The 24,804-nt window shown below is 40.4% G+C and overlaps 1 protein-coding gene across 2 annotated transcripts in view; it reads left to right on the forward strand.

The window, feature by feature from the left end:
- LOC126336299 (26S proteasome non-ATPase regulatory subunit 1) overlaps positions 1–24,804 on the forward strand; it is a 330,884-nt gene that overhangs the window by 30,891 nt on the left and 275,189 nt on the right. For both annotated transcript variants that reach the window (XM_049999836.1, XM_049999837.1), the window contains exons 7-9: positions 5,396–5,622; positions 15,791–16,043; positions 21,647–21,835. In XM_049999836.1, coding sequence (XP_049855793.1) covers positions 5,396–5,622; positions 15,791–16,043; positions 21,647–21,835 — 669 coding nt within the window. The remainder of the gene's footprint in view (positions 1–5,395; positions 5,623–15,790; positions 16,044–21,646; positions 21,836–24,804) is intronic.

Here is a 24,804-nt window from a genome sequence, read left to right on the forward strand (position 1 = left end):
GCCATGTGTCACCTTCCCAAGTCTGGAAGAAGATAGGATGTGTTTATGGCTACCAGACCCCGACATTTGTCACTGGCATTAAAATAAATCGCATTTTATCTACAGATGCAAACGCAATTGCCAGACACTTCACTGAGCAGTATGCTCAAGCCTCCGCATCGGAGAATTATCCCCCAGCGTGTCGCACCCTCAAAAGGCGGATGAAAAGGAAAGCCCTCTCGTTCACTGAACGTTACAGTGTTAGAGTGAATCCTATAATGCTCCATTTACAGAGTGGGAGCTCCTCAACATGCTTGCACATTGCCGCAACACAGCTTGTGGGCGAGATCGGATCCACAGTCAGATGATTAAACATCTCCCATCTGACTGCAAGCGACATCTCCTCGTCATCTTCATCCGGATCTTGTGCAGTGGCGAGAGAGCACCATCATTCCAGTGCTCCGTCCCGGCAAATGCCCACTTGATGTGGATAGCTATTAGCCCATCAGCCTCACCAACGTTCTTTGTAAGCTGTTAGAATGTGTGGTAAGTAGGTCGTTGTGTTGGGTCCTGGAGTCACGTGGCCTACTATCTCCATGTCAGGGCAGTTTCCGCCAGGGTTGCTCTACCACCGATAATCTTGTGTCCCTCGAGTCTGCCATCCAGAACAGCCTTTTCCAGACGCCAACATCTGATTGCTGTCTTTTTTGACTTACGTAAAGCATACGACATGACTTGGCAACATCATATCCTTGACACATTATATGAGTGGAGTCTCCAGGTACCACTCTGGATTTTTATCCTAAACTTCCTGTCACTCCGTACTTTCCGTGTCCAAGTTGGTGATTTCCATAGTTCCATCCATTTCTAGGAGAATGGGGTCCCACAGAGCTCGGTATTGAGTGTCTCTCTATTTTTAGTGGCCATTAACAATCTAGCAGCAGCTGTTGGGCCATCTGTCTCACCTTCTCTGTATGCAGACGACTTCTGCATTTCGTACTGCTGCTCCAGTACTCATGTTGGTGCGCAGCACCTACAGGGAGCCATCCACAAGGCGCATTCATGCACTCTAGCCCACGGCTTCCAGGTTTCAACCATGAAGTCGTGTATCATGCACTTCTGTCGGCATCGTATCGTTCATCTGTAACCAGATCTTAACGTTAATGACGATCCACTCACTGTAGTGGAGACATATCAGTTCTTAGGACTGACTTTTGATGCCCAATTAATGTGGCTTCCTCATCTTTGTAAGCTGAAGTGGAAGTGTTGGCAGTACCTCAATGCCTGAGCAACATCAACTGGGGTGCAGATCACTGTAAACTGCTGCAGCTCTACAGAGCCCTTGTTCAATTCCGCCTTGACTATGGGAGTGTGGTTTATAGTTTGGCGGTGCCCTCAGCACTGCGTTTACTCAATCCAGTGCACCACTGTGGTGTTAGACTGGCAACGGGAGCTTTTATTGCGAGTCCAGTGACCAGGATCCTGATGGACGCCGGAGTCTCTCCATTGAAGAGTAGGTGTGCACAACTGCTGACCAGTTATGTTGCACACATTTGTAGTTCTCCTGAGCATCTGAATTACCGTGTCCTTTTCCCATCCACGGCTGTTCATCTCCCACATTGGAGGCCCAGGTCAGGGCTCCCAATTGTGGTTCACGTCTGATCTCTTCTGTCTGAAGTGGATTCTTTGCTTTTACCACCTATACTCGAGGTCCATTCACGTACATCTCCATGGTGTACACCTAGGTTGAAGCTTCAACTGGGCCTTTCACATGGTCGTAAGGACACAGTTAACCCCGTGGCTCTCAGCTGTCACTCCCTTTTGATTCTTGACCATGAAGTGGTTTACACCAACTGCTCAATGGCTGATGGTCATGCTGGCTTCATGTATGTTCATGGAGGACGTGTTGAACAGCACTCCTTGCCAGATGGCTGCAGTGTTGCCACTGCAGAGTTTGTGGCCATTTCTCATGCTATAGAGTGCATCCGCTCATGCCCTGGCGAATTATTTCTTCTCTGTACTGACTCTTTGAGCATTCTACAAGCCATCGATCAGTGCTTCAGCCACCATCCTTTGGTAGTGACCATCCAGGAGTCCATCTATGCCTGGGGATGGTCCAGTCGTTCCATGATGTTTGTGTGGACCCCAGATCATGTTGGAATCCCAGGAAATGAACTTGCTGACAAGCCAGCCTAAGGTGCTATATGGAAACTGCTTCTGGAGATTGGCATCCCCGTGATTGACCTGCAATCATTATTATGCTGCAAGGTTTATCAGATTTTGTAGGCGAAATGGCATAATCTCAATATGCGTGCCATTAAGGCCTTCATGTGGGCCTCTTGAGGGACTCTGTGGTTCTGTGTCAGCTCCGCATTGGCCATACGTGGCTAAGACATGGCTACCTCCTCTGTTGCGAGGACCCACCTCGGTGTCACTGTGGTTCACATATGACTGTTGTCCATATCTTGCTGGACTGTCCACTTTAAGCCCTTCTTCGTTGGACTTCTAACCTTCCCAGCACCCTACCTTCAGTGTTTGGTGACAATGCCTCAACAGCAGATTTAGTTTTATGTTTTATTCCTGATGGTGGACATTTAGCCTTCTCTCCAAGGCCGCCACCCTCTCTCCATTTTAACTCTGTTGCACTTTCTTTGCGTTCGTTTGTCTTGGTGGTCATCTTTTCCCTACTTGTGTTCATCTTGCCTTGTTTTCTTGGGGTGGACACTTTAATGTGTTACAGAGTGGCTGGTCCATCCTTGCTTTTTTCCATTGTGATCAGCTAGCCTAGATTATCTGATCTATGGTTTTATTACCTTCTTCTACTTTTCCTTGTGGTGTAAGTTTTCCCCCTTTTTTGTTTGTTCCATTCATTTTGTTGTTAGGTGTGGTTCCCCATACCTTTCCCCCCCATTTATTTTCTCAAACATACCTGGGTATTTTTGTACCTTGAGCCTTCCTTGCATCAGGAAAAAGGGACTGATGGCCCTGTAGTTTAGTCCCTTTATACCCCAAACCAACCAACCAATCTGCATTCTATGAAAGGTTATGACTCCATCATTATCCTCCCAGCAGACAAAGGATCTACCACTATGGTAGTTGATTGAAAGGAGTATGTTAGTGAAGGTCCATGCCAGCTGTCTGATACTTCTGTGTACAGCACCTGCCATAAAGTCCCATCCCTTTGATTCAAACTGACCTGCAGTCCATCCATAAAACCTCAGGATCCTCACAAGAACTAACACCTCAGCCCATAGAACTTCTTACTCCACCCAAATCATGCTTCCCCAACTTTTACCTTCTTCCTAAGATCCACAGACCCAATCATCCTGGCTGTCCTATAGTTGCTGGCTTCAAAACACCCACCAAACATATATCTTCCTTAGTTGATCAGCACGTGCAATCATAGTACAAAGACTTCCCTACTGTCTCAAAGACACCAACCATTTCTCAGATTGTCTGAAATCTGCACCTGTGCCACTCCCACGAAACACCTTGCTTGTCTCCATTGATGCCACCTCCCTCTAAACAAACATACACTACATATGTGGTCTGTGTGCTGCTGAACATTTTTTCAGTCAGTGCCCACCTGATTCAAAATCGATGATGATGTCCTTAACAGACTTTATGCTTACCAACTACTGCTTCACCTTTGAGGGGCAGACATACAAACAGGTCAGGGGTACAACCATGGGAACCAGGGTGGCTCCTTCCTATGCCAACCTTTTCGTGGGGCACTTAGAGATTTCCTGAGATCCATAGGTCTTGAGCCCCTGGTTTGGTTTAGATACATTGATGACAATTTGTCCATAGGGACTCGTGCTGACCTGATAAAATTCCTTAAATATCTGAATATTTCCTCCCCCCCACCCCCCAGTTACATTTTGCATGGTCCTTTACCAAATCCGGTGCCATTTTTCTTGATGGTTATCTTGTCCTCACCAAAGGCCAGTTACTCTCTCTTGTCCCCATTAAACCTACTAACAACCAACAGTATTTACATTTTGACAGTTGCTCCTTCCACGTCAAACATTCCCTCCCAGGTGACATTGCATTTGTTCAGATGGAGACTCTTTACAGCAATACACTGCAATTCTCACCTCTGCCTTCACTGGATGTAATTACCCCACCAGCCCAGTTCAAAGGCAGGTTTCCAGAGCCATTACATCCAATCCAAAAACAACTTCGGGGCACATAAGTTGTCACTCAGTATTATCCTGGTCTGGAATATATTAATCAGCGACTTTGACAAGATTGACTACCTAAAATATGCCTGAAATGAGATACATTCTGCCTGATATTTTACCCACCACACCTAGAATAGCTTCTCATCTCCCTCTCAATCTCAGCAATATCCTTGTCAGACACTACGCTCCTTCTACACCCATCTCCCTACCCTATGGTTCCTACCCCTCTGACCATACTTGTGAAAGACTTGCCCTTTGCACCCTCCTACCACCATCTACACCAGCCCTGTAAATGGCAAAACATTTGCTATCAAAAGGAGAGCCACCTGTGAAATGACATATCATATACCAGCTGTTCGGCCTTTTACATCTGCACGACTATTAGGATGAATGGGCATAGGCAACAATATCCTGTTGCAGAGCATGCTTCACAATATGACAGTTGTGACCTCAGTGCTTGTTTCACCACATGCACCATCTGGGTCTTCCCCCCAGACAAGCAGTTTCTCAGAACTCCACAGGTGGGAACTACCACCAGAACGTGTCCTTGGTTCTCGCCATCCATCTGGCCTTAATATACATTAATTTCTTCAGTCTCAGCATTTCTTCACAGTAACTACTCCTTTCTTCACTCTTGTTTTACTTTTCTACATTTTTTATTTTTTTACCTGTCTGTTTTTTGCTGTTTGCCTCCCAACTATGTTACATACAATAATCTTAGCTTTTCACTCTTACTAACTTGTACATGAAGTTTCAGCAGTAATTCCCTCTCCAGTCTCTTTCTTTCACGTGTCTTCCTTCCCCTTCAACCCTTCTGCCAGAAAAAGGAGCCACTGGCTTCTTTTATGTGCATGTTCTGCCACCGCTTAATGAGTAGATTTTTATCTATACAATTACATTATATTTTTTTGTTACATGTGAATCTTGAGTGGGAAAAAAGAAATGTCAGATCCTATCCTCTGCATAGTCATGAAAGAATCTAATAGAGAAGTTTTTCTACTTTTCATATAAACTGGAGATATTTAATTTAACATGCATGATGCTGATTAAAACTCTCACTTCACATATTATGGTAATATTTTCTTAAGATATACTTGAAATTTAATACAATACAGCTGTGACCATCTATTTACATATTCTGCAAACCACTTTCACACATCCTGTTACATAAATATTTAAGTTTGAATTGTTCATGTGTCTGTGTAAACTCATCAGAATTTTTTTCCTCCTAGAATGAAGATGAGAAGTTACATCAGTTGCGTATCGAGAAACTATCAAGTATTCTTAGTGGTGAAGTATCCATAGATCTCCACTTGCAGTTTCTCATTCGTAGCAACCATTCTGATATGCTTATACTCAAAAACACAAAAGATGCTATCAGAGTATCTATATGTCATACTGCCACAGTTATTGCCAATGCTTACATGCACAGTGGCACGACGAGTGATCAGTTCCTTCGGTAAGTTACAGAATTGTAAACATTATTTACATATTATTTTCCAAAACAAGGTCACCATCAGTTCAGGAGTAGTGTGTCTATATAGTGCTATACATTTTATAGTGTTATCTACCCACTTTCAGCTTAATCATCATCTCAGTTTAGGATTATAGAATGTTAAATGTTCCTAAAAACTGGTAATAAAACTGTAAAAAAATTCTTCTTGTCTTATCATTTTGTTGTTATACAATATTTTTTTTTTTTTTTTAATGGGGCTGCGGGCTGCTTGGTCTCATAAATAAAAATGTCAAAGGTCTGTACTTCTTGGTCTCATCTTTCGTCAGAGCAATGATTTGCAAGAGCCCGCCTTCCCAAGTATGTTGGGTGGTTCTGACAGTCTGTTTAAGTATGCAGTGGCAGATATGTTGATTTTCTTTTTTTCCATGGTAAAATGTTGATGTAATGGTGTATTTTACCTGATCCATTTGTATGTTATTGGTGAATGAAGAAACTAAGGGGATGAGCATCCACAGAAAATATGGAGGGCACATGACGTGCTCAAAGACTATAAACTTATGACGAGTACATACACTTTTTATTGTGTACAGAGAATGGTAATGTGCATACTGTGATAACCTGGCAGCTGGTAATGGGCACCACAGGAAGCAGTGCACCTCATTGGACTAAAGCCTAGAATAGTAGTGTCAGCAAGGGCACTTTTTGTGGCACTGCATATTCTTGGTGTCACCAATAGGAGGATAGTTTTTGGTAAACACTTATAAGAGCAGATGTACTATTTTGTGTGCTAAATTTGGAACTTTCTAATATTTTTAGCAGATTTTTCATAGTTAAGTTGCTTTATAAGAAATTGTCATCACCACACATTCTATGTGCGGTGGTTTTTTTTTTTTTTTTTTTTTTTTTTTTTTTTTTTTTTTTTTTTTTTTTTTGTGTGAATAGTGTGTTGACAACAGACTGATCGGTAGTCAGAGGTAGACTGTTCAAAGAAAAAGGTCAGTTACAGCTAATGATTGGAGGTTGGCTACAATTACTGAAGTGTTCCGGTAGCAGTATCAGCTGTATATAGTGTACAACAAAATTAATTTTACTGTGTCGAATATCTTGCCAACTCTTAGAGTTACGACCCCTTTTTTTTTTTTTTTTTTTTAATAAAAGTTATTTATTGGCCTTTCTCACAGATGTTTCCACAATTACGTCATGTTATTATTACTACACATGCTGTTCTCTGTTGCTCTTGTTGGGTAATTACAACCAGACACTGACACTGACACTGATACACCACCTCACATTGTCACATTTCATAGTGGGTACAGGATCTTGGAAGGAGGAGTAGAGGGGTCTTTAAGAGAGATGAAGAATCATAAAGCTAGTGGAATTGATGGAATACCAGCAGAATTGTTTAAGAGCCTTGAGAATAGTGGTGTGGAAGAACTAACTTACATATGTGTAAGATGTATGAGAAAGGTAAATGACCAGGTGACTTCCACTAGGCAGTAATGACCCTTATTGATAAAAAAGCAGTGCCAAGAAATGAGGATTTTAGAACCATAAGTTCAATTTCTCATGCAGCAAAAGTTTCACTAAGGGTGATACATAGACTTCACAGTAGAGCGGAAAAAACGTATGCACAAGAGCAGTATGGATTTAGAAGAGGGAAGGTACAAGCTATGTAGTTGGACTGCTGAGAATTATAGGCGAGAGATACATTGAAAGAGAGATATAAGTTTATACTGTTTTCATTGACTTGGAGAAAGCCTATGATAGAGCACAGTACAATAAACAATGGTGTCAGCTGGAGGCTGTTATAGAATCTACACCTAAAACCAAAAATAAGAATGCTGATTTGGAATGGAGGCGACTGTGGAAAGCACAATTGGAAGGGGAGTGAGGCAATACTCTTTAACATACACCTGTAACAATTTAGAAGTGTTTGAAATAAAAAGAGGGGTGTGGGTAGGTGGCAGAAGGATAGAATGTATCAGCCTTGCAGATATGAAGTTATTGGCAGAGAGTGAAAAAACTATGGTTGGAATGTGAAATGAGTTAAATAAGACCTGTGGGGATCTTGGAATGAGAATAACAAGAAAATACAAAATGCATTGTGATAATTATAAGGAAAATACAAACAACTAAAAATTAGAGCAGGAAGATATAGAAAGAGTTAGTGATTTCAGATACCTGGGAAGCATAATTACAGACAACACGATATGTAATAAGGAGGTGAAAACATGTATAGCAATTGCCAAGGAGACATGGAGACATTTTACAAGAAGAGGAGACTTCTATGTAGGTGTGTGGACAGGGACTTGAGGATGAAACTGGTGAAGCACTTTATATGGAGTGTGATATTACATGGAGCTGAGATGTGGACACTGAGGATAGGGGAAGAAAGAGGAATAGAAGCATATGAAATTTGGATTTGGAGGGGGATGGAAGGGATAAAATGGGCAGACTAAGTGAGAAATAAGATGTTGAGAAGAGTGGAGGAAGAGAGAGAAATTTTAAAGGCAATCAGAAGGAGGAAACACATTGGACTTGGAAATTGGATGAGAAGAGATTGTTTACTGATGGATGCAGTGGAAGGAATGGTGAATGGGGGGTGGGGGGGAAGAGGAGGAGGAGATTCTTAATGGCAAGGCATGGTCAATTAAGATTGAGTTGGCAAGTGAGCAGTGTCAGTAGGCCTCGAAGCAAAGAAAATGATTGGGTCAGTCAGGCGAATTGCACTTCCTCTTGATTTGCTGTGTCTCTTCAGTGTGAGATGTTTGCTGTACTATGGTGTGACAGCAGATGTCTAGGCTTATGTGAAGTGTGTGTCAATTGCAGAAAACTCAAGACAACTATACATTCTGCTGATAACTTTCACCACCAATGTCTCCCTATGTTTGATGTAGCATTTTTCTGTGGAACAGTTGTGCTAAATGTCATTTGGTTTCAGGTAAATGGTGAACACCAAATGGCCTGTTACATACTTGTCGCCCTCCCCTCTCCCCATCCCCACAGTACCAACTGAATAGCAACTCCTACTGAATAAAAATCAAATGGAAAATCCAGGATGGAATGTAACAATACCAGAGAAGGAAAGTTGCTACTCACCATATAGCGGAGATGCTGCGTCGCGATAGGCATAATAAAGAGATTCACACAATTAAAGCTTTCAGCCATTAAGGCCTTTGTCACCAGAACACCCCCCCCCCCCCCCCCCCCGACACACACACTTGCAACACATCTGCAGTCTCAGAGAGCTGAGACCACACTGCGAACAGCAGCACCAGTGCATGATGGGTGTGGTGACTCTGTGGGGGTAAGGAGGCTGGGGTGGGGAGGGGGAGGGATAGTATGGTGGGAGTGGAGGACAGTCAAGAGTTGCAGTTTAGATGAAGGGCATTATAGAAGGTGCGGAGGGGGGAGGGAGTAAGTAGCGGAAAGGTGAGAAAATAAGACTGGGTGTGGTGGTGAAATGACGGCTGTGTAGTGCTGGAATGGGAACAGGAAGGGGGATGGATGGGTGAGGACAGTGACTAATCCGCATCCAGTCACCACTCCCATCATGCACTGGTGCTGCTGTTTGCAGTGGGGTCTCGGCTCCCTGGGAATGTAGATGTGTGTGCAAGTTGCATTTCTGCGCGTGCGTGCGTGCGTGCGCGCTGCTGACATAGGCATTAATAGCCGAAAGCTTTAATTTTGTGAATCTGTTTATTGTGCCTATTGCAAATCAGTATCTCCGCCATATGGCGAGTAGCAACTTTCCTTCTCTGTTATTGATACTGCATAAAAAACTTTATATGCAGATGGAACTGCTGTTGAATCAAATTGGTACCACTTGGGATACCATATCCCAGAAAGAACATGCTGAACTAAATAACAAAAATGGGAATGTGCTTCAACAATGTTACTTTAAACTTGCTGCTGCTGCTGCTGCTTCTGTTGCTGCTGCTGGTGTCGTCATCTTCAGTTCAAAGATTGGTTTAATGGAGCTCTCCATGCTACTCTAACCTGTGCAAGTCTCATAACCTTCAGGACCACCTCCATGGCGCAGCGGTAGCATTACCGCCTACCATGCAAAGGGGACCAGATTCAATTGCCAGCAGGGGACTGGGTGTTGTATGTCTTTCATCATCATTGACACGCAAGTCGCCAAAGTGGCGTCAACTAAAGTCTCGCAATACAGCAGCTGAATCTCGAAGGGGATATCCCGGCCAGTAAATGCCATATGATGATTTAATTTCATATTTCATTATCTCCAAATAACTATACTAAAACTTACATCCTTCTGAATCATCTTACTGTATTCATGTCTTGGGTCTTAAACCCCAGTTACCTCCAGTCTAAATTGATAGTCCCTTGATGTCTCGGAATGTGTCCTATCAACTGATCCCTTCTTTTAGTCAGGTAGTGCAACATATTTATTTTCTGCCCAATTCTGTTACCACCTCATTAGTTACATGGTCTACGCATTTAATCTTCAGCATTATTCTGTAGCACCACATTTCAGAACTTCTGTTCTCTTCTTCTCTAAATTGTTTATCATTGCCGTTTCACTCCATACAAATACTCCGAGAAAAGATTTTGTAACGCTTAATTCTACATTTGATGATAATGAATTTCTCTTTTCTGTCCATTGCCAGTATACATTTTATATCCTCTCTACTTTGACCATCATCAGTTATTTTGCTGCCCAAATAACAAAACTCGTCTAGGCTTTAAGTATCTCATATCCCAGTCTAATTCCTTCAGCATCACCTGATTTAACTAGTCTACATTCCATTACTGTTGATTCGCTTTTGTTGATGTCCACCTTACACCCATCCTTCTTTCAGCACGCTGTCCATTCCATTCCATTCTACAATTCTTTTGAGTACTTTGCTGTCTCTGGTAGAATTACAGTGTCATCGGTAAACCTCTAAAGTTTTTATTTCTTCTCCCTGATCTGTAATTATCGCTCTAAATTTTTATTTGGTTTCCTTTACTGCTTGCTCAATGTACAGATTGAATAACTTTGGATAAGCTACAACCATGTCTCACTCCCTTTTACAGCAGTGCTTCCTTTTTGTGCTCCTCGACTCTTATAATTGCCGTCTGGTTTCTGCACAAGTTGTAAATAGCTTTCCATTCCCTGTGTTTTATCTCTGCTACCTTCAGATTTTCAGAGTGTGTTAGTCAACATTGTCAAAAACTTTCTCTAAGTCTCCAAATGCTATAAACATAAGTTTGCCTTTCCTTGACCTAACTTCTAAGACAAGTTTTAGGGTCAGTACTGACTCGTGTGTTACTAAATTTCTGTGGTATCCAAACTGATCTTCCTTGAGGTCCACTTCTACCAGATATTCCATTCTTCTGTAAACAGTTCGTGTGGCCATATTGTTAATTGCAAAGATAAAATGAAAATACACTCAAGAATTTGTATTAGCATTTTGCAGCATTGATAGTTTGGTAATTTTCACACCTGTAAGCACCTGCTTTCTTTGGAGTTTTAATTATTAAATTATTCTTGTAGTCTGAGGGTATTTGCCTGTCTCAGTCATCTTGCACACCAGAGGAAGAGTTTTGTCATGGCTGGATCTCCCAAGTCTGTCAGTAGTGCTGATCGAACATAGTCTACCTCTGTGGCCTTGTTTTGACATAGGCATTTCTGTGCTATGACAAATTCTGTTCTGACTCATATCTTCCATATCATCTCTGTCTACCTCCTCTTCCATGTCTATAATATTGCCTTTATGTTCGTCTCCCTTGTATAGAACCTTTATATATTCCTTCCATCTTTAAGCTTTCCCTTCTTTGCGTATGACATATGAGCTCTTGATATTCATACAGCTGCTTCTCTTTCTGCCAAAGGCCTTTTTATTTTCCTGTAGGCAGTATCTATTTTTCCCCTAATGAACTGTGCTTTTTAAATCCTTACATTTGTCCTTTAGCTATTTGTGCTTAACCATTTTGCACTTCCTGTCACTCACTTTTTGGATGTTTTTATTCTCTTTCATCTGCTTCATTGGCAGCATTTTTTTATATATTGTCCTTCCATCAATTAAGTTAAACATATCTTGTTATCCAAATATTTCTGCTAGGCCTTGTCTTTCTACTTAGTTGGTCCTCTGCTGCCTTCACTATTTCATCTCTCAAAGAAGCTCCCCTTTTGTTTTCTACTATATTCCTTTCCCCCAATTCCTGTCTTGCCAAATGCTCCCTCTGAAACTGTGAAAAACATCTGGTTCTTTCAACATATCCAGGTCCCATCTACTTAATTTGCTGTCTTTTTACAGTTTCTTTAGTTTTAATCTACAGTTCAAAACCAATCAATTGTAGTCTGTCCACATATGCTCCCGGAAATGTCTTGCTACGTAAAATCTGGTTCTGAAATCTCTCTTACCATTGTGTAATCAATCTGAAACCTTCCAGTGTCTCAGTATGTGTACAATCTTCTTTCATGATTCTTCAACCAAGTTGAAACACTCCCTATTAATGTGACTTGGATTGCCATGAACCAAAACAGGAATCTAACTTTAATTTTCATATGACCTTGGCCTAATAAATAAATCTGATTGTGTTTAGCTGCTTTGTGAGTTGTTTCTGGTCAGGGTGCGGATGCTAAACAATGTTCGCACAGTAATAAAGGATTTTGCAATAATCAACATAAAGATGTTTCACTGTTAGTGATATATTTGCTTTGACACAATATGAGGCAGACACTACTTTCGTCTCATGCTTTTAATTATGGTTAATCTCAGCCAAGATATGAATTCTTGGTATTACATCAGTTGCTATAGTAATGGTGAATACATACAATCCTCACTCCAGTCAAATACAGGGTGTTTATGCTAGAATATTGGGGTATTAATATAATAAATATTATTACGCGTTAAAACCTCGATATTCATTTGTAAACACCCTTTATTTAGCTGGCTTGGGTGATTTGAACAAAATGTACAGCACACTTTAAACCTTTATAAAAACTCATCAGAAATATAATTTGTCATGAATTTGTAATGATTTGCTGAGGGTCAACCTGTGGTGGTAGGGCTCACTCATCCATTACAACGCAATGCATAGCTCTCAACTCCATCTGGACTCAGTGGACTCAAGACTCAAACTCTTCTGACCCTTCACTTACTTAACACTAGTGGTACTTAACAATAGATTTTGCTTGCTTTAAACCTGTGCAAGGAAAAAAAAGATGTTATCATTGGGTAAGGAATCACAAACCCCTTACAGTGTGTTAGCAATGATTAAATTATGCTATGTACAAAATTCTACCAGGCGCTTCCTCTTTCCTTCCTTTCCCCCAAGTCCGTGTTCACCTACAAATTTTTCTCCTCTAACTTTTCCTACTATTTGAATTCCAGTTCCCTATCACAATTAAATTTTTGTCTCCTTTAACTATATGAATTTTTTTTTGGTCTTGTCATACATTTCTTCAGTCTCTTCATCTATGGAGCTAGTTGGCATAAGCTGGTACTACTGTGGTAAGTGTGGGCTTTGCGTCTACCTTGGCTACGATATGCTTTCTCTATACCATTCATAGTATTGTCCGTGCAGAATGCTGTGGCTGGAATATGCACAAAAGACAGGGCACGCATAGGGAGAGCGGTAGTGGTGGGGTTTACAGGCAAGCATTTATAAGGAAATGCCGAGCGCTGGAAGGGAAGTGCCGTTCTAAACTGAAGCCTACGCTCACATCTTTTGTAAATACTAAGTGGCCGCCTCTGTGCGCACACTTTCATGGTGACCATTTAAAAAGATCTGCTGTCACATCTTCTTTGGTTAGTATCTAAAAAGAAGTCCTCCGAATATGCAGCAATTTATTTTTGCTGGCTTCTTAACCATTTGTAACTTTCAGAGAACTGTCATGAGAGACAAATTTTGAGTGAAACCTACACATCTCCAGTTACCACGTTAAAATTTCTTTCTTTTCCCAAAACACAGTAGAGTTTACACAGTCTCACCTCACTAATATTTTGTGCAGACACAGTTGTGAGAGAATTCTGAAACAGTGGTGTATTAAGTTTATTAAGTGATGAACTGAGGAAAAGTGAGGTCAATATCTTATTAAAAAGCAAGTTGTCAGTACAAAAAATGTAATATCTTCACTGATCTTCCAAAACCCAAGCATTGCTTCTTTCACCAGCTATCGATGGCCCTTAAAAACTGCATTCTTTCATCGAAAAATCCTGTAGTTACTGGAATAACTCGGTAGATAATGGAAGTTTTATACAATAATTACATGGCAAAATACTCTCCTCTTTGCACACTATCATTTGCCAAAGTCTCATTTCGATATCTGAAACTGTTTATGAAATATGAGGAATATTGTGGATATCTCACTCTGGCTTTATTGCTGCCACGCTGCAATTGCAAACGAGTGTCCTATGTCAGACAAATTTTCTTGGGATTGGTGATAGATAGATAGATACCTCTACTTAAGCCTATAGAAAAATTCAGTGTGTTAGCTAAATTTCATATGCAACAACATAGTATGTAATATGCACCAAACTCAAAATCACAGTGACCTGTATTTTTCATTGCAAACTTTTTCGAACATTGCATGGTGTCTTGAATCCGTGTAAATCACAATCATCGTGAATCTCTCATATAAAGCTATAAGTAAAACAAAAAGGAAGTTGAAACTTCCTGGCAGATTAAAATTATGTGCCGGACTGAGACTTGAACTCGGGACCTTTGCCTGTCGCGAGCAAGTGCTCTACCAACTGAGCTACCCAAGCACGACTCACACCCTGTCCTCACAGCTTTACTTCTGCCAGTACGTCGTCTCCTACTTTCCAAACTTTACAGAAGCTCTCTTGCGAACCTTGCAGAACTAGTACTCCTGAAAGAAAGGATATTGCGGAGACATGGCTTAGCCATTCTGCAGAGTGAAAATCTCATTCTGGAAACATCCCCAAGGCTGTGGCTAAGCCATGTCTCCGCAGTATCCTTTCTTTCAGCAAGTTTGCCTGGAGAGCTTCTGTAAAGTCTGGAAGGTAGGATATGAGGTACTGGCAGAAGTAAAGCTGTGAGGATGGGCCGTGAGTCGTGCTTGGGTAGCTCAGGTGGTGGAGCATTTGCCCACAAAAGGCAAAGTTCCCGAGTTAGAGTCTCAGTTTGGAACACAGTTTTAATCTGCCAGGAAGTTTCATATCAGCGCACACTTCGCTGCAGAGTGAAAATCTCATCCGAAAAATGAAGCTTTTGCTGAATAGTTTCTGTAAAATTGTTTGAGAAAGACATCAAGGTATGTGTTTTGATTCTGTCATTGCTGACCAGCCGAAAGGTGGAAAATATTTGTTGGCCTCTGCTTCTGAACCAGAAAATGAACTCCCCTCATCACTTTGAACGATAACTGGTCACTGCGTAGTGGCCACTGTGTCCTGCGCGGACTCTTATCCCAATCCTGTTTTCTTATTCATTATTAAACCTGCTCTTGCATTACCCCAATTTGATTTTTATTTATAATCCTGTATTCAACTGACCAGATGTCCTGTTCCTCCTGCCACCGAACTTCACTAATTCCCATTACATCTGATTTCAACCTCTCAATTTCCCTTTTTAAATTTTCTAACTTAACTATCCAACTAAGATATCTTCACATTCCACACTCCAGTCCATAGAGTGCCAGTTTTGTTTGTCCTGATAATGACGTCCATCTGAGTAATCCACACCAGAGATCTGAATGGGGGACTACTTTCCTCTGGAATATTTTAAGCAAGTGGATGCTATCATTATTTAACCATACAGTCCAGTTGCATGCCTTCAAGAAAAGTTACAGCTGTAATTTTTGCGTGCTTTCAGCCGTTCATGGTACATGGTTGGTGTTGCAAAAGTGAGATCAATCATTCAGGCTGTTGCCCCTGCAACTACTGAATAGGTTGCTGCCCCTCTTCAGGAACCACATATTTGTCGGGCATCTCGACAGATACCCCTCCGATGTGGTTTACCTGTGGTACAGCTATTGTACCGCTGAGGCACATAGGCCACTCAACTAATGGCAAGGTCCATGTTCATGTGGAGGACTTTCAACAATTTGAGACCATTATCTTATTTGTTGAAATGAGTCACAGTTGTTGATAATGATAAGAATTACTTTTTTCCTTTGATATTACATTAATTTTGTGATGTATTTATTCTATGTTTTATGTACTTGGCCAGTTTCAATGGATATATTATTCAATTTCAGAGACAATTTAGAATGGTTAGCAAGAGCAACAAATTGGGCCAAAATGACGGCTACAGCATCTCTCGGTGTTATACACAGAGGCCATGAGCAAGAGGCTCTTGCACTGATGCAGAGCTACCTGCCCCGTGAAGTTGGACCGAGCTCGGGCTATTCGGAAGGTGGAGGGCTCTATGCATTAGGACTCATACATGCAAACCATGGAGCTCGCATTATTGATTATCTGCTGGGACAGTTAAAAGATGCAGAAAATGAGGTAAGTTAATAAGAAGAGTTAAAGTTGAAAATAGTGTGAGGACATAAGAGTATTTTCTCTAACTTAGGGGAATCAAAAACCAAATGCAGAGTATGGACAGCTGCCCAGAAAGTATTGAGAAAATACAAGCAGCTGTTTTATTAAGATTTAGTATTGGATCATTCTCTTGGCTTACACTTTTATGCACAATGCATTTTATCCAGTGCACTGGGTCTATAGCTGGACTTCAGCACCAAGGATGTAAATGTTCTCTCACGACAAGATAAGAGGCTGACATGATGTTTCCTTTCCAATGTCAACAGTTTCTCAAACTGAGAACCAGCCTAGTATTGTGACATATTAATGAATCCATCTTATCGGTTGGTTCCTGCGCAATAATTCCAGTGAAGTGACATGCAGCTAAAACAAGCATTTGCAAAGCAGACACTGTCTTCCAACTGTAGAGTTCTGCATGGTGATAAGGATTAACTCGCAGTGCTTAGAGGCCTGAGACTTAGGTTGACATCTTATTCAATTAAAAACTCCGTTTTACAACTTTTTTTTAGAATGGAAGTTTGAAAAAACTCTAACTATTGAATGAGGCAGTGACATGGTAAAGACAACAGTATTTCCATTTTGAAACCCTCTCTGGCCATCAATTTTAAATTTTCCATGGTTTCCCTCAATTGCTTTAGGCAAATGTGCCACAGTGTTTCTTTCAAAATGTTGTAGAATGGTTCCTAATCTGTGTTTGTAATGTTTTCATCATTTATGGGACATCAAACCCTAATCTTCCTTCATTTCTTCATAACAAAACATAACCGCATTTGGTGCCACATTCTGCTTGAAGTTTCGTACTGCTCTATCAGTGGCTCTTGGTCTTTTCGCTCTTACAGTTTTAAACCAGATCCTGGTTGTTTCTATGCCATGTGGTTGATTACCTGTCAGGATGTTTCTGGAAAGCTTGTAGACTGTAGGTAACCAGCTAAAGGGGGTGGGAATTTTGTAAGTCTTGGACAGAGCTCAGCCAGTAAAACAAGAATGATTCCGATGAATTAGCACAGTGGACAATGTCCACTCTACTGGAAACTATCAAACAAATGAATATAAATAAATCAACTTTGAAGATGTATTTAAGTCAGCAACACAGTCATTGTACAGGCTCTCATGGAATGAGAGGTAGAACAAACTTAAGATGATCCACAAGATTTATAGGAAATCAGCATCATTTGTCACCATTGGAAAACCCACTGAAGAAATTTTCAGTATTTGAGCTGTGAAGGAAGAGGATCCAATGTCACCAAAACTATTCATGGGTATTTTGAAGTTGGCAATGTCAAAGATCGCTTAGAAGAAAAGAGGGATGGAATGCAATTAGGCACTTTATCTTTGCAGATAATATTGTACTTCTAGCTAATGACATCGAGGGACTGCAGTTTCTGATTTTGACATTGTTGAAATATGTTAAGAATTTGGACTCAAGGTAAACATCTCGAAAATAAAAACAGTGTTCAGTAAGTGAGAGGTGAATGAAACAGTGATCAGTGGCTCAAAGGCTCCATTGTCATTTGAAGAGTTTGTGTGTCTTGGTCAGCTGTTGAATAATAAATGCAATATTATGTTGTCAGATCACTGCTGAGAATCACAAGTAGCCCGAACTTCCGAGAAATTACTGCTTAACTTGAAGAGGCTACATCTCACTAACTATTAAAATAGCTACTTACTAATAGTAATAATAATGCGTTCATCGGAGATCCAGAATGTCCCTGTAAAGTTTTTTTTCTGTATACATAAATGATCTTACGGACAGGGTCAGCAGCATTTCACAGTTGTTTGCTGCTGATACTGCTGCATCAGAAGGTGGTGTTCAGTGACTGTAGGGTGATAAAAGATGACTATATCATCTTGTATGAGGTGCTATCAAATTTCTAGTTGGTGTGATGGAAGGCAGCTTGCTCTAAATGTAGAAAAATATAACTTAATGTAGGTAAGTAAGAAAAACAATCCTATGACATTTGAATACAGAATTATTAGTGTGCTGTTTGACACTGTCATGATGATAAAATATTTGAGCATAACATTACAAAGCAACATGAAATGCAACAAGTTCGCAAGGACAGCAGTAGAGAATGTGATTGGTCGACTTACATTTATTGGGAGAATTCTAGGTAACTGTAGCTCATCTGTAAATGTGTTTGTGGAACACTTGGGCATCACATTCTTGACTACTGTTCAATTGTTGAGGATCCCCCAGCAGGTCAGATTAAAGAAAAACATCAAAGTAGTTCAAAGGCAAGCTGCTAGACATGTTACTGGTAAGTTCAATCAACACAAAAGTATGAAGGATGTTCAATAAGTAACATAATGCATTTATTCCGCAGCCAGTTTTGGTTGAAAAATGAGGAATTTGCTGTGGGACTGTGGAAGATTCCTACTTCAGTCACTATAGTTTCATGAAATTCAGAGGGGCTGTGTTATATGTAGCCCCCCAAGATGGCATCTGCAACAGTGGTGTGTTCTAAACAGATAGCTGTCATTGCTTCTTTTGGCAGAAAATCAGAGGATTGCTGATATTCATATGCACTTGCACAATGTCATGGCAGGCCGGGTGGTGAACAAAAGTACAGTGTACCATTGCGAAAGATGTCTGTTATTAGTGCTGCAAGGTTGCACAAACCTACCTGATCTCCCACGTGATGGCCAGCTGCATGCAGGTGCGACTCCTGCAGTGTTGGAAAGTGTGGACACTCTCATTTAAGGTAATCAATCGATTACAAACAAACACCTTGCTGCACAACTGGAAGTCCATGTTGGTAGTGCTGACACTCTCCACCGGTTGGGGGTACTGAAAGGTGTGTGCCCGCTGTGTTCCTCGCTGCCTAATAGAATGCCATACAGAGCAATGAAGGACCACTTGTGCAGGATTGCGTGCACATTAAGAGGCTGATCGTGACAATTTTTTGTTTGTTGAACCTTCATCACAGGCGAAGAAACAAGAGATCATCACATCAAACCAGAAACTAAACAGCAATCCATGGGATGGTGCCACACCGTGTCTCCTCCAAATAAAAAGTTAAAAGCTATACTCTCAACCAGCAAAGTCATGGTGACGATCTTCTGGGACTTTGAAGGGGTTACTTTGTTTGATGTCTTCCCTCATGGTACAACAATCAACTCTGTAGTGTACTGTGCTGCCATCAGACAATTGAAGAAACAACTTCCGCATGTTCATCACCATCAAAATGCAAAAGGACTACTCCATGACAACGCAATGCTCTCCACAAATCTCCACACCCAAGAGGAGCCCACAAAACTTTATTGGAATGTTCATCCTCATCCACCCTACAGGACAAAATCTCTCGCCTTCTGACTTCCATTTGTTTGGCCCAATAAGGATGCACACCGGCCCAATAAGGATGCACACCGTGGGAAGCAGCATGTGGGTGATTGGGAGGTTATTGATGCAGCAAGATGTTGTCCCCGATGTAGCCCAGTACAGAGGTACTGAGCGGGTACACAGGCACTCCCAGAAAGGTGGTGTTTAGGCCATCACATTGAATGGAGGTTATGTTTAAAAAAAAGGAGTTTGTAGCCAAATGAGTGGGGAATAATGTGTTGGAATCCTGTTTGAAACAAACCTTCTTTCAGAAGAAAAAGTGCTGTATTACTTACCTAATGCCCCTTGTATTACAGAGGTGTGTTGTAAACACAAATGAGAAACCTGGAGGGAAGGTGGCTTCCTTTTTGTTAGTCATATTGAACATCTCTGAACTTATTTTTGAGTGAAAAAAACCTTTTTAAATACTCTTTGTAATGATGTATAACAGAAGGTTATATTATGTTTCTTTAATTAAATACACATTTTTAAAGTTGTGGTATTCTTTTTGAATCACCCTGTATTATTTTAGTACAGTTAAACCCAATAAATTAACAAATAAGTCAGCGGTGGTGGTGGTGGTGGTGGTGGTGGTGGTGGTTCTCTTCAGCCCAAAGACTGATTTGTTGCACCTCTCCGCACTTGTCTGTCCTATGCAGGGATCTTGTTCTCTGCATAATTATTGCATCCTACATACATTTGAACCTACTCATTAGTCAAGGTTTGCTCTCCTGCTACAATTTGTACTGCTCACACCTCTGTCCATTGCCATATTGATGATTATTTATGCCACATGGTGTTTCCTATTACCTGATCCTTTCTTTTAGTCACTGTACTCAACAGATTTCTTTTCTTTCCAATTGGATTCAGCAATTCATTAGCTATCCATTGTATCTGCAGCATTTTTATGAAGTGCTGTGTTCTGAAGCTTATATTTTCCTCATCTCTGTAGTATTTATCATTAATGTTTAGCTTTCATATAAGTCTGCAGCTCCATTTGAATATTTTCAGAAGATGCATTGTATTTTCTTTTAGAAATGATAACTCAACATATTTGAATATTTTCAGAAGAGGCATTGTATTTTCTTTTAGAAATGATAACTCAACATAAGTGCAATGTCTTTTAGTGTAATGAGAAACAACATAGAAGGGAAAGGGCCCTAACAGAAAGCTACACTCTGATGTTAAATGTTTTGAGAGAGAGTTTTCACTAGTCTATATAAGTGTACAATAAATACAGACGACGATCCAGGTGGATTAATACTGTTGCCAAAACAATGACATAGGTTTTGTGTGTTCTCCCAGTTGCTGTCAGGGGTTGCAAACATATAGTGTGGTTTACCTACAGTCTTAAAACCACAGTGAGTTAAATCGTTACCAGAAATCATAATGAAACAATGTGGCCTGTCAAAATGTGGAGGCTTCTCATCAGCTCTATTAGCAGAGCCTGGGGGTGCAGATATTAATCTGTTGCCTATGATTTAGTAATGCATATATCCATGTGTCCAAATAAATTAACATATGGAAATCTTCTGTGCTAACACCAATAAAAAAATGAGAACACAAAAGTATGGTCTGTTGTCAATCCATTCAGTACACTGAAGCTCAAATACTGGGTTTGATAATCTACTGTATTAAATGCATTGCATTTACATCTGCTCTGCATCTTTGAAAATTTTGTAGATTCATTGACACTCTGTAAGCAGTTAGTGTCACTGTCCAATAAGAGAAATGTTATTTGCGTATCCTGTGGATCATAATTGCGGCTTCTTATTATGGTGTGGAATGGATCACTTTTACAATTGCAGTACATCATCTTGGTGTAAAACATTGTGTGTGTGTTTTTTGTTTTTCTTCATCTGATAAAGTACTTTGTGTGATAACTGAATAATAGCCTAAAACTGTGCTTGTCTGCTACTAAACTTTAACCTTATAGTTACACAAGGTGAAAACCAATTACCGAGATCTCTGGTATTGTTCTGGGCACACACTTTCCACAAATTACAGAAAAATATAAGTGGGCAATATTTTGTTGCTTAAATTTTGTGTAGTATGATTTGTGATTTGAACAATGGCATGTATTGTCGAGAGACCGTTTTGAAATCCAAATTGAGTTTAAGGACATCATTTTGAAAGAAGTTTTTTCAGTATCCTTGAGGAGTAGGTAACTTTAAATTTTGGCATAAATAAGATATATGTAATATTCAGTATTTCTAACAGTAGTATTTGATAATGAATTACATTGCAGATGGTTCGGCATGGAGGGTGCCTTGGTCTCGGTCTAGCTGCCATGGGAACCAATCGACAAGATGTTTATGAGCAACTTAAATTCAATCTGTACCAAGATGATGCTATTACGGGTGAGGCTGCTGGAATTGCGATGGGCATGGTAATGCTTGGGTCCAAAGCTACCCAAGCTATCGAGGACATGGTTGCGGTATGTATTTCTTAGTGAACACTGCTTAAATCTGTATCTGGCATCTCTAAAGCTTCTTCTTCTTCTTCTTCTTCTTCTTCTTCTTCTTCTTCTTTTTTGGAGGGGGGGGGGGGATGAAGAGATATAACATAATATTCATAAGATCATGTTAGTACAATATTGTATGAAAATGACTTTTGGGGGTATGAGTAAAATGTGAGTGAGTGCAATTCAAGGAGCAGAAATGGTTTCTTGACGTTGTGAAAGACTGTGTACGCTAGATCAGGCAGAGTTGGAAATGCTATGATGATTGAATATTCATGTATTAAGAAATAAAATCCAAAGAACATAATGAAGTAGTGTGATGAAATTAAGTGAACAAACATTCAAAGGAAGCATTTGAAATTCGTAAAATACGAAACCTCAAGTATGAAAATTTGAAGTAAGATAGGAAAAGACGAGTGTCACAACAGGCAAATGCCTAATTCTCAAAATGCAGAAAAGACAACTTCTGATATTTTAGTAAGGGTTCTTTTATATTCTGCTGTTCAAATTTGCACTGAATGATGGTATGGAAGGAATTTCTTTCCAAGGTCACTGAAGTTCATCTTTGGTCATCCTTTGAGCCTTCCCTTGTGTTTGAGAAGAAAGTTAGCCTCTCGGCTAGCTCCGTCTGTCGAAAATTCAGTAAAAGAACAAGGACAAACCTCACTACATTTGTACTCTAATGCAACACAGTAAATATATCTTAAATCTTTGTTTGGAGTTATAATTTACACTGAAAGGAGAATGATCATAGGGAAGAGGCTAAAAAGGAAATGACACTCTTTATCTGCAACACCTACTCACTTTGTCTTTCGGTCGTTATTCATCATGTATGTGACTAGGAATCGGATGGGTAGAATGTCTAACTAGTGAAGAGATACTGAATTGAACTGAGGGAAAAAAATCTTTATAGTACAACTTGACTAAAAGAGAGTGCTTTAGCAAGAACAAACTTGATTTATGGAATATTTACTACTTTGCAGAGCAACATGTAAGGCACAGTGAAGGACAGGTTGTATGTAGCACTGAAAACACTGAGAAGACAACAGTAACATGGGTTACAGAATAGGCTGAGCACACTTTTGTGATCACTTAAGTAAGGCTGTTTCTTTGGTGGCTCACCCCTGTGTGCCAAGGGGCCGACCCAGCAACTATAAGCAGGCTTGTGAACTGTATGGACACGCGATCTCTGAAATCGGGCACGTCGTGAGTGACGGTACATCAAAGGGGTAGGTTGATAGCTCAGCTCTTGAGGTATCAGGGAGTAGTTCATAATGGAGAGAAGTGTGAGGAGTAAAAATTTTAACCAATGACCAATGCTTGACTTCAGTAAATAGGTTTAAGTGAATGTACATTGCAATAGTTGTATTGAGATGATTAAGCTTGCACAGGATAGAGTAGAGTGATACCAAAGCAGTCAATGGATTGAAGAAGAAGACAGCGGCAGCAGCAGCAGCAACAACAACAGCAAAACAGGAAAAGTATGTATTAAATCGTTGGGCGGCTCATTTTGTTAGACAAACTGTGTGTTAAATTACCTGCCTGCATAGCCATGTATCTTAAAGTGCCATTTCTGGGATCAGACATTCAGTACTTCATCATAAATGTAGCATTACTGACATAATGATGACATAACAAATGTTGTTGTTTGTTGTTGTTGTGGTCTTCAGTCCTGAGACTGGTTTGATGCAGCTCTCCATGCTACTCTATCTTGCGCAAGCTTCTTCATCTCCCAGTACCTACTGCAACCTACATCCTTCTGAATCTGCTTAGTGTAGTCATCTCTTGGTCTCCCTCTACGATTTTTACCCTCCACGCTGCCCTCTATTACTTAATTGGTGATCCTTTGATGCCTCAGAACATGTCCTACCAACCGATCCCTTCTTCTGGTAAAGTTGTGCCACAAACTTCTCTTCTCTCCAATCCTATTCAATACTTCCTCATTAGTTATGTGATCTACCCATCTAATCTTCAGCATTCTTCTGTAGCACCACGTTTTGAAAGCTTCTATTCTCTTCTTGTCCAAACTAGTTACCGTTAATGTTTCACTTCCATACATGGCTACACTCCGTACAAATACTTTCAGAAATGACTTCCTGATACATAAATCTATATTCGATGTTAACGAATTTCTCTTCTTCAGAAACGCTTTCCTTACCATTGCCAGTCGACATTTTATATCCTCCCTACTTTGACCATCATCAGTTATTTTGCTCCCCAAATAGCAAAACTCTTTTGCTACTTTAAGTGTCTCATTTCCTAATCTAATTCCCTCAGCATCACCCGACTTTAATTCGACTACATTCCATTATCCTCGTTTTGCTTTTGTTGATGTTCATCTTATATCCTCCTTTCAAGACACTGTCCATTCCGTTCAACTGCTCTTCTAAGTCCTTTGCCGTCTCTGACAGAATTACAATGTCATCAGCGAACCTCAAAGTTTTTACTACTTCTCCATGAATTTTAATACCTACTCCAAATTTTTCTTTTGTTTCCTTTACTGCTTGCTCAATATACAGATTGAATAACATCGGGGAGAGACTACAACCCTGTCTCTCTCCCTTCCCAACCACTGCTTCCCTTTAATGTCCCTCGACTCTTATAACTGCCATCTGGTTTCTGTACAAATTGTAAATAGCCTTTCGCTCCCTGTATTTTACCCCTGCCACCTTTAGAATTTGACAGAGAGTATTCCAGTCAACATTGTCAAAAGCTTTCTCTAAGTCTACAAATGCCAAAAATGTAGGTTTGCCTTTCCTTAATCTTTCTTCTAAGATAATTCATAAGGTCAGTATAGCCTTCCGTGTTCCAATATTTCTACGGAATCCAAACTGATCTTCCCCAAGGTCGGCTTCTACTAGTTTTTCCATTCGTCTGTAAAGAATTCGCGTTAGTATTTTGCAGCTGTGACTTATTAAACTGATAGTTCGGTAATTTTCACATCT

This window comes from Schistocerca gregaria, chromosome 2, assembly GCF_023897955.1.
Source record: "Schistocerca gregaria isolate iqSchGreg1 chromosome 2, iqSchGreg1.2, whole genome shotgun sequence".
Lineage (NCBI taxonomy): Eukaryota > Metazoa > Arthropoda > Insecta > Orthoptera > Acrididae > Schistocerca > Schistocerca gregaria.